This window comes from Psammomys obesus, unplaced genomic scaffold, assembly GCF_907164565.1.
Source record: "Psammomys obesus unplaced genomic scaffold, mPsaObe1.curated_primary_1811, whole genome shotgun sequence".
Taxonomy (NCBI): domain Eukaryota; kingdom Metazoa; phylum Chordata; class Mammalia; order Rodentia; family Muridae; genus Psammomys; species Psammomys obesus.
The window spans coordinates 47,194,195-47,211,381 of record NW_026585504.1 but is presented as its reverse complement, the minus strand read 5'-3'; the positions used below and the strand labels follow the sequence as shown (position 1 = coordinate 47,211,381).

Below are 17,187 nucleotides of genomic sequence, written 5' to 3'. Positions count from 1 at the left end.
CTTTATAAATTAAACACTGGTCAATAAACAAGGATAAACAGTTGGCTTGTTCAGTCCACACCACAGAGGTTGGGCATTTGAGGAGCCTCATGCTGAACTTGGTCTTGCCTAATGAAAGGTTACTATTTTCCCTGGACTTGAATAACAATTTCTCTTCCTTTTTTTTTTTTTCCGCTTCTTATGAAATACTATGCTGTTCTGCTCTTAGAAGTTGTTAACATTAGTTATGCTTGGAAAAACATTTAATTTTATATTTATCTATGCTTTACTAAAAAATTTAACACACGTGGTTCATTTTTTTCGTAACTCTTAAGTTTTACATTATGCATGTGAATGTGCAGTTATTTAAATATTCAACTCAGCTGTACTCAGCAATGAAGAAATATTATCAATTAATTAAAAAATTAGAGAAGAAAAGAGCCATCTGGCAGGTGTGGTGGGCCCCACTTGTAATCCTAGTACATGGGGGCAGAGGCAGGCAGACTTCTGTGAGTTTGAAGTCTTGTCATGCAGACTTCTGATCTACATGACAAGTTCCAGACTGGTCAGAGCTACATACTGAGACCTTGTCTCCAACAAAACAGCCAATAGCAAAGACATTTAATGAGGAAGTAAGAAGAATTTCCTCTCTGGTCAGAATTTGGTGTCTATATTTCTTTGAACAAAGGCGTTTCCTAGCCCACACTTAACCTCCCTCATCCCTGTGAATCCTCATGCTGCATGTATCCTGTTCAAGAGTTGTTATGGAAACACCGCCCTGTTCTGGAATGAAGCATCCAAATTAAAATGCAGGCATGGAAACATCACCTTGGCTGAAGGTGGGCTTATTTCTGAGTAAAACAAAATTTACAGCTAACTCTAAAACAACAACAACAACAAAAAAAAAAAAACATCATCCTCTTGTAAATTTGAGCAACATGTCATTCTGCCTCTGGACTCTGGGGAAAAAACACAAAGGTCTTGCCTAAAATAAGAACAGCAGGGGAGTCAGGAGCACAGCGGACATGAAGCCGCAGCCCTTCCCACCTTTTTATTAAAGGCATTAGGCAGGTTACAATTTGCTGGTGAAGTCACTGCCTGGATCAAGGACAACCGAGGGTTGTTATTCTCAGTGTGCTGACCTCTGGACGTGCATGGCAGTCAGGTGTCTGGCCCAGACGAAGCAATGGTGACCGCTTATTTTCTCAAAAACTGCCCAGATACTGGAGCCAGAGAAGAAAAGACTCCTTTCGAAGCTTCATTGTTCTTAGCTATGAAAGACTGTTTGGAACCTATACTGTGAGAAGGATTTAATCTCCTTGTTCCCAAAATACAGATGACTAAGTAGCTTCTTAGAGAAAACAAAAAACGAAAACAAAAGCCCCACATGTATCAGTTTGTCATTTTTAGTAGGTTTCTGTTTAAATGCTTAAATCTTTCTTTAAGTTCCTGAGGACATTAATTATCAGTGGGGTTGCATTGCCTGAATGTAAGACCTAGTCTCACCTCTTAGTGAGAGGTTTTAGTGGGAGAAGTCACTCAGGTTTCTGCGTCTAGAATGCTGCTTCCCACTCTTAGGAGGTTCCCAAGGTTAAACCTGGGGTCTGGCACTTATGGGGTTTCAAAAAATGCTTGTTTCCTTCCTTCCTGATTCTTAGTGCCCAGGCCAATGGCCAGTGCTGCGATAAATAGAAAGGGGAGAGATGAATCAGAAATTCATAAGTGGCAAGGTGCTTTAGGCACATAATCCAAAAATAGTTGCTCTCTTTAATTAATGTTGCTGCACAGTAGCTGACTTCTAAACCGATGGTAAGTTTAAGGGTAGAGCAATAAATCTGGGGTGGCTTATGAACAAAGGCCTTCGTCCTTTGCTGTGTCAACTACAGTCATGCTCCCTGTCACACAAGTCCTGTTTGCCTCATGTACGTAAGCTTCACCCCTTCCTTTCTCTGCAGCTCTCCTGTTACTCAGCTACTTAAACCGTGTACAGCTCTGAGTTCCCATACTTCAGGATTCAAGGGATGTAAGAGAAGGCGCTATTGACCACCCTGGCTTTTGACTCAGCTCTAGGCCCCTAGAATAGTGCCTGGCGCATAATTAGCATTGCTTTGTCGATGTCTGAAACAAGGTTTCATCTTATGAGTCTGGCAGTCCTGGACTTGCTATGTAGACCAGGCTGGCTGGCCTCAAATCAAGAGACCTGCTCGCCTCTGCTTCCCTAAAGTACTGGGGTTAAAGGTTTGCACCGCCATCCCCGCTGACCTTGAACTACCACAATCCTCCATCCCCAGTCTAGAGTGCTGGAAACGCAGACATGAGCTACCACACCCAAGAGTATAAATTTTTTTGAGCGACTCTGGATAGAACCCTCGTGCTGCTGGGCAAACAAGACTACCTTGGATTAACCCCACAAATGTTTGTCCAGTGGGGAAATAGGATTGATGTGTCCTTTATTACTTCAGTGTGATTCTAAAGATGAAAGCGCAACCTTTTTTTTTTTTCTAATTTAATGAATGCTTGCCCATTTTTTACTATTTACCTACAGAGGAGCCCATTTTTAAAAGTAAAAAAAAAAAAAAAAAAAAAACCAGCAATTGTTGGTTAGGTAGTGACAACCAAGAGCCATCACATGTGGTGATCAGCAGGTTCCACTCTCTCTCTCTGGTGACAGGGTGGGTGGGTGGCTTACAGAATTGTCTCATGGAGTATTACAGAAGTCTCCAATTAGTCCTTTAGGGCTGTTCTTTTAGAACCAAGACCACCTGGCTCATAAGTCCCCACAGGGTCTTGAGCTCATGATCGGACATCAAATGGGAAACAGATTGCCCTTTGCAGCAAGCACACACAAAAAAAAAATAAAATAAAAATAAAATAAATAGTTTACAAACACAGACCCAAAGGAAGAAAAATATCCAGAAGCAACTCTATTCTCTCTCTCTCCGTGTGTGTGTGTGTGTGTGTGTGTGTGTGTGTGTGTGTGTGTGTGTATTTTACTCTTAATGATGGATACATGTGTGTATTTGGCCTTGAGGGATCAATCACATGTTAGGCACATATTCTGTCATTAAGCCACATTTCAATTTTTGTGAATGTTTTCTATAGAAAGCAATAGAGGATACACATCTTTCAAAATTAAATAGGTTTGATCATTTCTATCGAGTAATCTGTTGTCTTCGGATGATGGTTCTCACCCTTCCTAACGCTGTGACATTTTAATAACAGTTCCTCATGTTGGGGTGACCCCCTTATTTTTGTTGCTACTCCTAACTTTAATTTTGCTACTGTCATGAAACAGAATGTAAAGATCTGCGTTTTCCAATGGTCCTAGGCGACCCCTGAGAAAGGGCTCCATAGGGGTCTCGACCCACAGGTTGAGAAGCATAGTCTTGGGCAACCATACCAGGAAAGTGGGTGACCTACCAGATGCCAAGAACACCACCTCCCTAGCTCCCTGATTCTAAATCACTGCTGGAAAAGGTCTCATCTGGAGATACATAGAAGTGTAGGCTGGAAATCACAGAGAAGGCAGACCACAATGCTTGCCCTTCTTAGGGTCCATACATAGAATCTATGCCATGGTTTTGCTCTTTGTTTTCACCTAAAGGAAAATTCTATGACAGCTGCCTTTCATCAATAAATTTTCCTCCAAGAAATGTTTATTAACTAGTCTTTAAAAAGGGTTTTACTCCATTGTGAAACCCTTGGTCATAGGAGGTCTTCAACCACCAGAGAATGCTAGTATTAAGAGAACATGAGATGAGGAAGAACTCGTGAACAACTAAAACAACTGCCATAGCAATCTTAAAATGGTTAGGAGGGGAAATCACTGTGTTTTAAAATGAAAATGAGTAAAACTTGAAATAGTCCATCATCACATCTTCCTAAATAATCTCTGCATCCTACCCTGCTCCTCACACAAGACAGTAGCATCCACACTGTCTTTCCCTAGGTCAGGCCCCTGGTCTCTCACTGGCCATTCATTTCCTCTCAGTCTCAGGCTGAGGGTCTCAGACTGGCCTGGGTGGAAAGAGCCCCTGTAGGAGGCCTATCACCAGCAACCTCTCTCTGATCATACTGTCTTGTGTTTTCTGTTCCAGCCAGGATGGACTCTTCAGTCCCTACAACCTGTGTCAACCGGTCACAGATTTCCCCAACTTTGCTCCTCCTCCAGGCTCTGTGTACTCCCTGGGGTACCTTCCTGGCCTCACAAATGCCTCAGCTGCAGCACTTTTGTCCCGCAGCTCTAGGCAGGCTTGTCCGTGCTGCTGATTCTGGATCCCTAGACCTCCGGGACTGAAAGTCAAACCATCTTGCTCTAGGACCTGACCTATGATAGCATTTGAATATAAAATGTTTTCCATTGGGTCACACTTGTATTTTATTGATGCGCACGAGTGTTTTTCCTGCATGTGTGTCTGTGTACCACTTTCATGCCTAGTGCTGGAAGAAGACAGAAGAGATCATCAGACCCACTGGATCTGGAGTTACAGATGGTTGTTGGCCACCGTGTAGACCCTGAGAACCAAACCCAGTTCTTCTGGAGAGTAAGATATTGCCCTTAACCTCAGAGCCATCGCTTCAGCCCCAGGCTTACATTTAAAGTGCTTGGTCCCTATCTGGAACCCACAGCAGGTGAGCCCCAGGTAGAGAAAGTAGATAATATGGGTCAGCTCTGAGGGGTATCTCATCCCTGCCCTCCCCATCTGTCAGGAACATCACCCACAACAGACTCTTTACACCATGAGGCCCTGTCCAAGCACCTCACGCCAAGCAGTCACAAGTTGAGCCCTCTAAAAACATGAGCCCTTCTCCCCCCAAATCTTCCTCCCTTGTGTGGTCTCTGTCAGGTAGCACACTCAACATTATATAAACATAATTAACAGACTGTGTTGTGAAAAAGTCACCTAAATTAATAGTTGATGTACTGTTCTATGTTCAGTAATTGTACGGGCAATTTAAAAAATTGTTCACTTAACGCCAAATGCAAAAAAAATGCAAGTTGGGCCAGATGAGGGTGGCGCATGCCTTCAATCCCAGCACTCAGGAGGCAGAGGCAGGCAGATCTTTGTGAGTTTGAGACCACCCTGGTCTACAAAGTGAGTTCTAGGATAGCCAGGACTACACAGTGAAACCCTATCTTGAAGAACAAAAACAAAAAATCTGTGGTGTTCTTTAGCAATGACAACCATGGCAGTCCTTTCCAACATTTTACTGTGCCAAACGGGTAGAGGTTTTAAGGCAAAGTCAAATGTCTTCATTCTTATTACCCATCCCCTCCATTTTCCATGTTTTTAAACCCACTAATTTACTCATTGGTCATGCCTTTGAAATATTTCTTACAAAAGGCATTTTCGGATTCCAATGACATGGACTTTCATCAGTTAATTTTTAATCGAGCCAAATATTAAACACTCACATTAACCAGATAAAGCTACTGATTTGCAGTGACAGATTGTGTTATTCTCACACACAGGCCAAGCATGAAATAGAAAACTAATAACCCTTAACTGTATTCTCAAAGTATCATTTATGGGGGGGGGGGGAACTACATTCAAAGAAAACTTGTGCAATGGCTGTCCTTGCTTCTCCTGTGCTGCAAGCTGCTGCAGAGCAGGCAAGCTCATTTTCTCACGATGTGGGCAAGCTTAAGATCCCTCTGTCAGTGGATGTATTCATTAAGAAGGAATCTGGCAGCTGGACAGGGGACAGATAGTTTGGAGACCAGGCCAATTATCTGGGTGTCCTTTATAATTTGAAGTTTCTGAATTCACTCAAAGATAAGCCACTTGAAGAGGGGCTGGCAATGGGAACGAGGCACAGATGGCCACAGAAGAAGAGAGGGAGGAGGGGGGGAGGGGAGACAGAAAAAGATTTGTTTGTGGTTTCATTCATGGGGACAAATCTGCAAGTTGACAACATCTGTCTTTTTAAAAGCCCCTGGAGAAGTATGGTCAACCTTCATCACAAGTAAACAAATCACACACTCTTTCTCAAACAGATGACAAATGATGAGCAACAAGGCTTTAAATTCGCTTTATGCCAAGATATGAGGGTTCTCAAAACACAAATTCCTCCAGTTCTCAAAACCACAGACAGTCTGTGAGGCTGGCTTGAACCAGAACACATTAAATGTAGCCAAAGCTATGGGGCTAATAGTGTTATTGATGACAGCCCTGGTGGCCTTCCTATTGGTCAGTGTCTTTAGAAACAAAACTTTAAATTCTCTCATCTTTGGGACTATTGACCTGAACTGACTTCCAGCTTCAGTAGGCTGCTTGATCTTACTGGAGAAGATAATTTGTCTTCACGACTTTGGTGCAACTCTCTTAATACTTGAGTTACCATGCTGATCAGAGTTAACCTCCACCTTGTTTCCTCTGTGAGAACCTGTCACACGCCGTCCTTTCTCTAATGATAAGGTGATGGGTAATCTCAGACATCAAGACCTTCACAGTCTGTGTGGTAATCTAAAACATGAGGAGAGGGAAAAGAAGGAAGGTGCATGTGTGTAATGTGTGTGCATGTCACCTTTGTATAAACAGGCAGAGTGCGACCATCAGTGGCGTTGGCATTGAAAGTCATAGCTGATGAATGTTTAATGCAGAGCAAAATCTATCTTTATATCATACTTTCTTAACTCAAAGAAAAAGATAACAAGGAGATTACAGGTATGTTTTTTTTCTTCTGTTTCTAATAAATGTTAATTAACAAGTGGCATGTGAAAGCTGGGCACAGATCACTCAGTAAGAGACTAAGACATAGCCAAACTTTGGGCAGAGTGCAGGGAATCTTATGAATGAAGCGGGAGATAGACCTAGAGGGGACAGGAGCTCTACAAGGAGACCAACAGAACCAAAAAATCTGGGCCCAGGGGTCTTTTCTGAGATTGATACTCCAAACAAGGACCATGCATGGAGATAACCTAGAGCCCCTGCACAGATGTAGCCCATGGCAGCTCAGTGTCCAAGTCGGTTCCCTAGTAAGAGGAACAGGGGCTGTCTCTGACATGAACTCAGTGGCTCTTTGATCACCTTCCCTTGAGGAGGAGGCAGCCTTACCAGGCCACAGAGGAAGACAATGCAGCCAGTCCTGACTCTGAGACCTGATGAGCTAGGGTCAGATAGAAAGGAAGGAGGACCTCCCCTATCAGTGGACTAAGGGAGGAGCATGGGAGGAGAAGAGGGAGGGAGGCTGGGATTGAGAGGAGATGAGGGAGGGGCCTACAGCTGGGATACAAAGTGAATAAATTGTAATAAATAAATAAATAAATAAATAAATAAATAAATAAATAAATAAATGGAGAGAGAGAGAGAGAGAGAGAAAGACTAAAAGACTAAGACAACATTAGCTGGTTATGATGAGTTAAATGCTTGAAGTGACTTTAGCATAATCACTTTACTAATTCATTAATTTCATAAACCCTGTTTATTATAAGACACTATTGCTTCTGTATGCAAGATGCCATCTTGAATTTAATGGGATAAATTACAAGAATTTACAAGAGACTCCCAAAGTCCCTTGAATTTAGATCACAAGTGGAGGGCCTTAGCAGCTAGCAGGATAACACTACTTCAGCTCAAATTACACTGTGGTTTGGGGGTGGGAAAAGTAAAGCTTTGGGCTGACACTGAGATCCAATCCAAAGAGTGCTGGGAAAGGGTGGTTTGTGAATAACCGTAATCAAAGATGGCAGATTCAGCAGTAGTACCTAGGACTGCTTTGAGGAATGAGAGGAGCAAAGCACCTCCCCTAAGCCCACATAGCTTAGGGACAAAGGCAGCTAATTTTTCACCCTCAGTTTTTCTCCAGAGCACCTGATCCTTAGGTTTCACTGCTTCCTTGGTTCTCCCTCTTGAATTTTCTCATAAAGAACCAAGATGAAAGAGTATAAAGTCAAACTCATTATGGCCAGTGAGCTCTCCCTTCTCTAGAAGACAGTGTCCTTTTTTTGTTTCCAGCCAGCTGATTCTTTCGGTGCCTCGTTTGTCATGGAATCCCAGTCTTTTCATTCTGCATCTACACGATTCCCATCTATTCAGCTTTTTACATTTCCTTGTTCCCAACAATGTGCTTCACACATCTGCCTGGTTTCTCTGGTCTAGCATCAACCATCGTCAACTTTTCTCTAACACAGACATTCTGGTCTAGCTCAGGATCCTTTCAACATCTACCAAGTTATATCCAACTCTCTCAGTTTAGGACCAAAGGCTATATTCCCAAACGACGTTATCCTCAGAATGTTGTTGATGCCCTGAGCAAGCCAGACCCCCAGTTCTCTACAGGCCTCACACTACACTGCCTGCTTGATAGCTCTGGGTCTCACCGCCTTAAATACTCCTCCCCAGATCCCATACCTCCTTCCTATTCTCCAAAGTTTGCTTCAAAACTATCTCCCACATGGAGCTCTCTTGGAGCACCTTCTAAGTAGATTGGCTCTGTCTCAGCTAAAAAAATGACATGGACTACAGCTATTTACAGATTTGTCCCAGTCCAAATGTTTGTTCTTTAAAACACTTATTCAACCAAAACAATTAGCACTCAACTTTTTATAGGTAGGTTTCTAATAAATGTTTTCCTCTGTGGGGGGGAAAAAAAAAAGTTAGTGTGTATGTTTCCTTAAGTAACAAGATCCTTTGAATCCTTCCTTGCCCATCATTGTTCTAGACACTGGGGGCTTGAGGTTAAGGTTCATGGACAGCTACTCATTTTCCTTAATGCTTCCTTAGATCATCTCACTCTTGTGCTACCGTTTTAATGTTTAATAAGTGGCCCTGCCTCCATATACTTTTATAATTTTGTTATAAAATACCTTCAGACCTCAGTGTTTGCAGTGGGGGGGGGGGAGATACTGGCACGAATCCAAAAAGGAAATAGCTAGGCGATAGCCCCAGAGTTTGAAACTTAGAAGTGCCAAAGCTGCCATCCTGTGTGGAACTATTTCCCTCCCACCCCCAGAGATAAATCAGCATGTAGAGTTGATGACATAACTCTCAGTTGATTTTATTTCTATCCTAATTGTAATAAGGATATGCACTGTATCCTAGATAAGCAGTGAATCAAGAGGACTATGCATTTGCCCCATCTTCTTTTGGAAATCTCAGATGCAGCTGAGAGGCGAAGGGTTGGCTGCAATTCAATTTCAGGCTTAATGACATAGATATAAAATTCATCATGCTGCAAAGCAGAAGTCTTAGCTATACACTGTGGAGAGCTGCAAAAAGACGACAAAACACAACCTGCAACTTGAGCCCACTGTTTGGGGCGCTACATATTAACATCTATAAACTACCCATTATTCTTTTGCAGCTTAACTGTCTTTTTGACAGCTTAAAAATGGAGAAATATAGTAATCAGGACTGTCACAAGAAAAGACATATTGGTCTCGATGGAAAAATAGAATCTCCCTTGAAGAATTAAAGTTTCTCTTGACACAGTGGGCTCTCCAGTTGTTTTCAGGAGATGTAATAAAGAGCAGAGTGGAGCCGGTCATAAGCTTCTGACTCACGATGCTGAAATCCCAGAGAGCAGATTATTAACTAAAAAGGGAATACTTTCTAGCCCCGAATCCTGAAGGCACAACAAACAGCTGAAGAGAAACGCAAGGGTTCTTGATGGTTTGCTGCTGAAGTCTGGGCTCCACGTGTGCTAAGTCCCACAGCTAATCTCCTCACGGGATGTGCTGCATCACCTAAGGAGCCAAAACAAAGTGGCTCCACCAAGCAGCCTGTGAGGTTCCCGTTGGAGCACATTAAAGGTGGGGTAAGGGAAGTACTCCCTACTGTAGTTTATCTTAGTTTTGTTAGCCAAGGCATTTGTAAAGCTCAATAGTCCACTGAAATTGTCCACTGCAGGGATCCTAGCAAGAAGACAATCTATACCAGCGGACACTCTTCTGTACTCAGACTTGGAATTTATGATCTCTGGAGGGAAGGGACAGCATCCGCCAACAGAATTTTTACCTGCCTCTTTGCCTGTGGCAAGATTCGAGTCTGGCAAGCTTTACTGTGGCTTTAGTAAAATCTCACTATCTTCTACCTCCTGGAAGAATCTAGATCCAGTGCTATGTTCTCCATATGAATCCTACCCATCAACTGTCACATGGTAATAAGGAGCTACACCTGAGGTACCTATGAGAAAAATCCAAAAACCATAGAGACATAAGCCATCATTAAACCCTCATGTCCACTGGAAGCAAGTGAAGGTACTAGATAACTGATTCCTATCAGAACAGCCACCTACAAGAAGACCCTGGAAGAAAGGAAAGAATGCTTTAATTTTAAAACTTTTACCATCTGCATTTAAAGAAAGAGGCCTACGGGCACCATACATGGTTGCTTAGGAATGCAGTGAGAGTGCTGTACAAATCCCTGTACATTGTGAAACATTGCAGAACAGAAACATTTGATAACAGAGTAATACCAGGACAAAACCAAACCAAAAGAAAAGTTTTTCTTTTCTCTCAAAGGTTGGGGAGGTGGGGGGAGAATCTCTAGTCTGGTTCAAAATGCACTTGTAGCTTTCTGTGTATGAGAGATAATTATTTAAGATACTTCTTTAATTACCATGTTCTAATTAGAGCAAGCCTTGATTGTCTTCCCCTTAACACGTTAATGAAATTCTTTACAAACTGTAGACTAGTGTTTATTAAGCCTACTCGAAGTGGAAAACACTGTTTAGTGGATTACTATTTTAAAAGGGAACTCCCCCCACCTTTCAGTTCTGTTAATACTATGTCTATGTTAACAGATTTTTTTTTAAATTATCTCATTTGGCCCCTTATTTAAATAAGCTCTGACACACACATGAACAACCATATGGCTAGAAATAACTTTAAGACCAAGACTGAAGCACATGCAAAACAACAAACACACTTCTTGTCTTTTTCTTTCTATATCCTTGGATGTAGGATCTTGCTTGCTGGGCTCCTGGTTACTGCACTGAGACATAGAGAATCCTAGGCTGAGATTTATCCAGCTTGGAGGGGAGCTTTCCCTCCCACATCCCCAACCTAACACAGAGCCTGGCACATGTGAAGCTTGCCATCATGTCTGCTGCAAACTCAGTCCTTGAAAGATTTTTCACCTGCTTAGACGTTGAGTATATGTATTTGAATTAAACTGATAATAATGAAAGACACTCTTCATAGAGAGATGAACTCACTGAGTGGTCTCTATATGTAGTCATCAGCCAGGGTGACCAGATTGAAAGGTCATTGCCATACCTGGAAAAGGTAATATCAGATTACCTTTAAAAGGTTTAACAGAACCTTTGACTCTCACATACAATAAACCTCTAGGTGAAAAAAAAAAAAAAAAAACCACTTTTGTACTTGTATACAACAAAGACAGTGTTGTTTTCTTGTACAAATGCACTCCTTTGCCGAGCTGCTATGACGACACAGTAAGTGTCCTTACAGCAAGTGAGGCAGAGGCCATGTAGGAGACGCCCTACTGTGATGCACTCAAGGAGCTACCCATGCTGCTTCTTGCATGGGTTTGTTATCCCTGCAAGACACAAAACAGCGCAAGGACAAGGAGACAAGGAGAATGTGGGGGAATGGGGGGTGTGGGGTGGGAGGGGAATGACAGAATTTGGTTTGCTTCCCACCCCCTTTGTCTGTGGATCTCTATTATGTGGTAGGTATGTGTCTATGGCATTTAAACAATATGACATGTACCAGTTCAATCAAGAGTTGCTAAAATGACCAATCTGCTCATTTCAGAAAGCATAACTAAAAGAAACAGGGCACACAAAAGAAATGTTTTCAGTGGATGTTAAATAGCGACAAAAACCCCAACACAGAAAAGAGAACTGAGTGAACTAAAAACTGGTATGAAGTTCCAGAAACAGAATCACTCAACAGCACATGACTAAAAAATTTAAGACCAATAACATGCTTTTTTTTTCTTTCTACAAAATAAATTATTGAGAGTGGTCATGGGATTCCTAGCAGACAGAGATACACAGTTTCCCAAGGAAAGCTCATCAGGGAATGTATTATTTAAGACTGGATCATCATAATGCTATTTTTAATACTATCATTTTGCTGCCAAAGTTGGCTATGGCAGCTGATGCCGGCCACTAGGAAAATGATGCTCTTTCATTTAGCCCATCTACTGACATGAGAATGCTTTCCAGTTAGGCAAATGTTCTGGTGGATGTAAACCGTATTCAGAAAGGGGAAACTACTTGCTAACTAGCCAGCTCAAAAAGGAAGCTGACCTCTGTTGGGTACAGAGCTTCCCTTTGGTTGAAGAAGAAAAACCATCACACGTTAATGGCGCCATTGATGCCAATGCAAAATCCATCACCATCATGAGCAGCATCCCTGAGAGGAGCAGGAGGGTTGTGCTTAGTTAATGTCTCTCTTGCCTTCATTCCCTACTGCCTTTGGGGGTCAGATTGCTGTAGTGGACATCCGAGAAACAGGATTCCAGGTAACATCTGGACCTGCAGCCGTCCCCTAGAAAGAAGTCTATGGAATCCAAGCCAGACCTGACCCTTCAAAAACAAAATAAAACAGAACAAAGAACAACAAGCCAACAAGCCGCCCACATCCAAAGAGAATCAAATATGGCAGCCAGCAACTCAGACTTTAATGCACATAGAAACCAAAGGCTCTATCTCAGTGGCACTAGAGTGAAGCCTGGTATTCTCTGCCCAGGAGGGTCCCAGGTAAGAATCAGGCTGCTGCCTCCCTTATCTCTCTATTTTTGCCTTTCTCTCGAGAGCAAAAAGCCCTTATTCAGACTTGGGGATAAGCCATACTCTGCTTTATACCCAATTACTCTTTTATTCCTTATTTAATTTGCAGGTTCTGGGACCCTCTCTCAGGAGCTGGTCGTTCCAAAGGCTGTTTTCCCTGTAATGAAACATGGAGCACAGTGTTCCCCAGTCTTGGAGGACTCTGACTTTGGAGCAGAAAACAAAAAGTGATTTCAAGTCTAAAACTTGATAGATCTATAGTTCAGCTACTCCACTGACCATGGAAAATTATTTCCACCATTCACATCATTATGTCCCGGCAAGAAAATAAGCTCTCTGCTGAAACAGCTATTGTTATTAAAATAACAACATCTGCTGAAACTTATGGTTATTAAAACATCACTGCAATAAGCAACATACTAGGGATACAATCCTGACAGAAAATTAAAGGGAAACCTATATGCCAAATGCCTAAAACAAAAATTTTAATTAATAAGACACATTTTAAACCATAGGCCAATAGACCAATCACTAAGAACTCTTAAATACTGACACTTTTATTTCAAAGTGTTTACATATGATTCCATTTTCTGATACATACTATTTTCTTGTCACTTTACTTTCTTTTCATGTATAGTCATCCATTTATGTATTATCCTGAAAACTATTGGACTTTTTTTTAACCATCAGCCATTTGTGGTTCTGTATGACTTATATTTACTATAAGAGGCTTAGTAAAAAAGGAAAAAAAAAAGTTTTCATCATCTCCTCCAGTAGGCAATTGTGGTTTTGGCTTCATGACATGCAGCCTATGCATTTACCAACCTCAGTTACCTGTTGACCACAAAGATAGGCTCCACAACAAAAACCTGATGAGGAACACAGCAAAAGGAGATGCTTCATTTAAAAAGAACGCCCAGTTGTATGAGTTGTTAACATAGTGCAACTGGACAATAAAGGCCAGGTTGTATCTGAGTTTCTATCAGGAACATATGGTACTGTTTCCCACAGTTCCATTGGCTGGCCCGTCAGTACCACACACTCTGCCTTAGAGTTCTTTCAAATAGAAAGAAACACACTTGCTTTTTTTTTTTCATAAGAATATGAAATAATAAAACCTATAAATCAGTTTTATTCTGTCTTTAAAAATATTTCTTCTGGACCTGAAAGTTCCCATCTTTCTGAATACAGTGGCGAAAAATCAAACCACCTTACTTAACGAAACATCTAACAGAAACAGTTTCCACCCTCAGCCAATTCTTCCAGCATCGCTAACAATCTGATGGTGTGGGATGTCAACAAACAAGCAATTCACCAAGAGCCTGTCAATTTCGAGCACATAAACTCAGAGATTTGAGTTAATTTTACTTTTAAACATTGAACAGTGCCACCAATATTTTGTCAACTTTGGTCAAATAAGATCAGCTGTTCACATCAATCATCTATTTTTCTTGGCGTTTTCTTTTTGGGGCCCATGAATATTAGCACATTTGGAAACTGTAGTAAAAACATACAGTTTCTAGACATGTGCTTCTAGACATTTGATTCATGTGTGGTCAATTACAGACTTTTTGTTCCTGTTAGGTCCTATAAAAAAATTAGTCATTCTCTTGAGACTATCCAAGGTAGGACTAAAATTAAAACCTTTTTCATTAAAACAAGGTCTTCAAAAAAAAAAAAAAGTCAGACAATACTTACTGCTTTTTCATAACTTAATGGCATTAGGTGTAACAAGTCTTGAGTCTGCTCTCTGCCCCCAAAGAACCAGGGAAAAGCTTGAATCTCATGGTAAAATATTGAAGCTTGACCTCCCAAGATAACAGAAAACCATCACCTCACAGACGCTCAGCAAAGTTATAGTACTAATCATTTTAACTTAAGTCAGATCTGGAGACTCTGCAGCCGAGAGGACTCCAGTGCCCCTCTCACAGACACCCTAGCCACAAGCCCGTTCAGCAATGGAGATCACAACACCATGCAAGGCGGAGGTAAGTAAAATATATTCAAGTGAATGTAAACTTCTAAATCATGCACCAGTCACAGACTGCAAAGCCTGGAGCTGCTGCAGAGCACCCACAGCCTGCTCAGGGTGCACACACACCATGCCCACTGGGACTATGGCACAGAGTGCCCAGTTTCCACAAACATCCACGAATACCAGCTTAGGTTTTTACAAGCTTAGCTATGATTTCCAGGAAAGGGGGCTGTATTGTTTTTCTTTGGGAAAATGTTCCCAAGTGAGTCAGAAAAGGTATGCCTGCGTCCTCTGGTGGAGCCTGCTTGTCTAGTTAGACCTTCTCCGTTGTTAGTCCTCCAGAGGAGCTAAGGATGCTCAGGTCAAGCGCCAGCCTGGAGGTCCGGTTCCTTACACATGATCCAAAACACTCGCAACAAGCTACTCGAAATAAGTAACTTTCCGAGCCACTGGAGGGATACTATTTATCTCCCAATCCTACTGGATCAAAAACGCTGGGCCTTTACTCTTTCACAGCCAGCAGGCAGGAGGTAACACGGTGTTGCCAGGGTGTGATCTGTCCAGAGGAAGGGACAGGGGGAGCAAAACTACAAACTCGGTTTTATTTCATCGACTCAGCGGCCCATTTTGACCCAGAATCCACTCACACACCAAACTCCACATCTTGGCCTTGAGACATAGGCCCAGACTCATTCAGCCATACGTGCACCTACCCAGCCTCCGTTATCCTGGATCCAGGCGTGCAGATTCCCGTTCAGGTACTCAGTCATCCACAGGGCGATATTGTCCACCAGGGGTGACATCTCCCTGTTGACGCTCTCCACACACATGACCCCACCAAACTCAAAGAAGGCCACAATCCTCCCCCAGTTCACCCCATCCCTGAAGAGTTCCTCCACCACCGTGGCAAAGCGTCCTCTCGCGGTGAAGGGCGTCAGGTGCAGCTGACTGGACATCTCTGCGAAGTCGCGACGGTAGCGACGGGAGAAGTCATCCCCAGCCCGGCGGAGGGTCAGGTGGACCACAGGTGGCACAGGGCTGAGCACAGGCCCAGCAGTGGCGACCAGGGGCCCTGGAGGCGACGTCCTGGCAGCAGTGTCCCGGTGCACAGCGGGCGTTGGGTTGCTCTCAGGATGGGAGGAGAAGATGCCAGGGGTGGTGGCCGCCCCCAGGGGCGCGGTGTCCGCATCTCCTGCGTCCCACTCGTAGCCCCTCTGTGACAGCTTATAATGGATATACTTCATCACGATCTCCCGGTTATCATACCCTGTTCTCCCGGCTTGCGCCATCCTTCCCCGAAAAAAAAAAAAAAAAAAAAAAAAAGCTGCAGGTACCAACAGCTCTTCGCGTCCCGACTCCCGACCCACGGCCCCGAAAGGAAAAAAAAAAAAAAAGGAATAGTTATAATCCGGCTCTTTTATTGGATGTGCTTTGCATTCTTGGATGAGGGGGTGTTTTAGTCACGGGAACACTTGATTCTGGTGTTTCCCCCTTGGCAGGAGATGCAGGAAATTTTTATTCAAATTCCTTTCGGCTCTTTATTGCATGAGGCACATTAGTTATTAAGCTTTGTGACTACCAGTCTACTTCCTCCGCAATGCTGAAAGGTGAGGAGGCAGGACGACCTAGCAAGTTAAAAGCAGGTGTGTTTTCCTTTATGCTCCCAGGGGAAGAAGGGCATATTCCACTATAAGTTACGCGCTAAAGAAAAAAAAATGCATTAAACTGGAAATTAGATTTGCTCGAATGCATTAAAGTAAAAAGAAAATATTTCAAATGCGTCCATTGAAAGTTACATTAAACCAAATTCCTGTGCAAAGAACTTACTGTATTTTTTAAGGACTGCATGGTCTTCTGTCAAGTTTCCCCTTTTTTGGTAAAACCCAAACAAATACATAAGGCAGCGACACCATCGATCTTCAGAAGACTCCTTGTATACGCTTCTTTGAAACTTGCAATGAATCAGGAGTTGCGGGAGTAGGGGCTAGGTGGAGTGAAAATCAGGAGGGTTTCCAGATTGCGTCCTCACACTCCGGCTTCGCCGAGAATGTCAATCCGAAGGAATCCCAACCCGAGATCTCAAGAGCACTGCAGCGGGGCAAAAAGGCAGCGGGGGCGGCAGATGGATTACAATTTTCAGTGCAGTATTTGCAGAAGTCCTGCGATTTCACCCCCTCCTCGGCAATTTACACTCGCGCACACACACGCTGGAGCGAAGGCATGGACCCGTATCCACCGGACCGCTTCAGACCATCACGGGAGAAAGACGCGCAAGGGGGACGATGGAGGAGCGAGGGGGACGGGGACGGGAATCCTCTTCTAATTAAACTCCGAAGGGCCAATGCGTTTTCCGAAGCGGGAGTGGGGGGGAGGGAAAAAAAAAAAAAGCAGCTTGATAAATGCAGGCGTGGACGCGCTGGGGCCGCCGGTGCCGAGCGAGCAGCCCGCGCGCCGTGTGTGGTGCGCTACGGGAGAAGGAGGTGGTGGGGGAGGGCTCTTTTTCCTAAAAAGGGATGACTGCTACGAAG

The 17,187-nt window shown here is 43.1% G+C and overlaps 1 protein-coding gene across 1 annotated transcript in view; it reads right to left on the bottom strand.

Moving 5' to 3' along the window:
- Positions 1–15,948, bottom strand: part of Bcl2 (BCL2 apoptosis regulator) — a 166,992-nt gene extending 151,044 nt beyond the window's left edge. The window contains exon 1 of the mRNA XM_055601272.1: positions 15,373–15,948. Coding sequence (XP_055457247.1) covers positions 15,373–15,948 — 576 coding nt within the window. The remainder of the gene's footprint in view (positions 1–15,372) is intronic.
- Between the last annotated feature and the right edge of the window lie 1,239 nt (positions 15,949–17,187).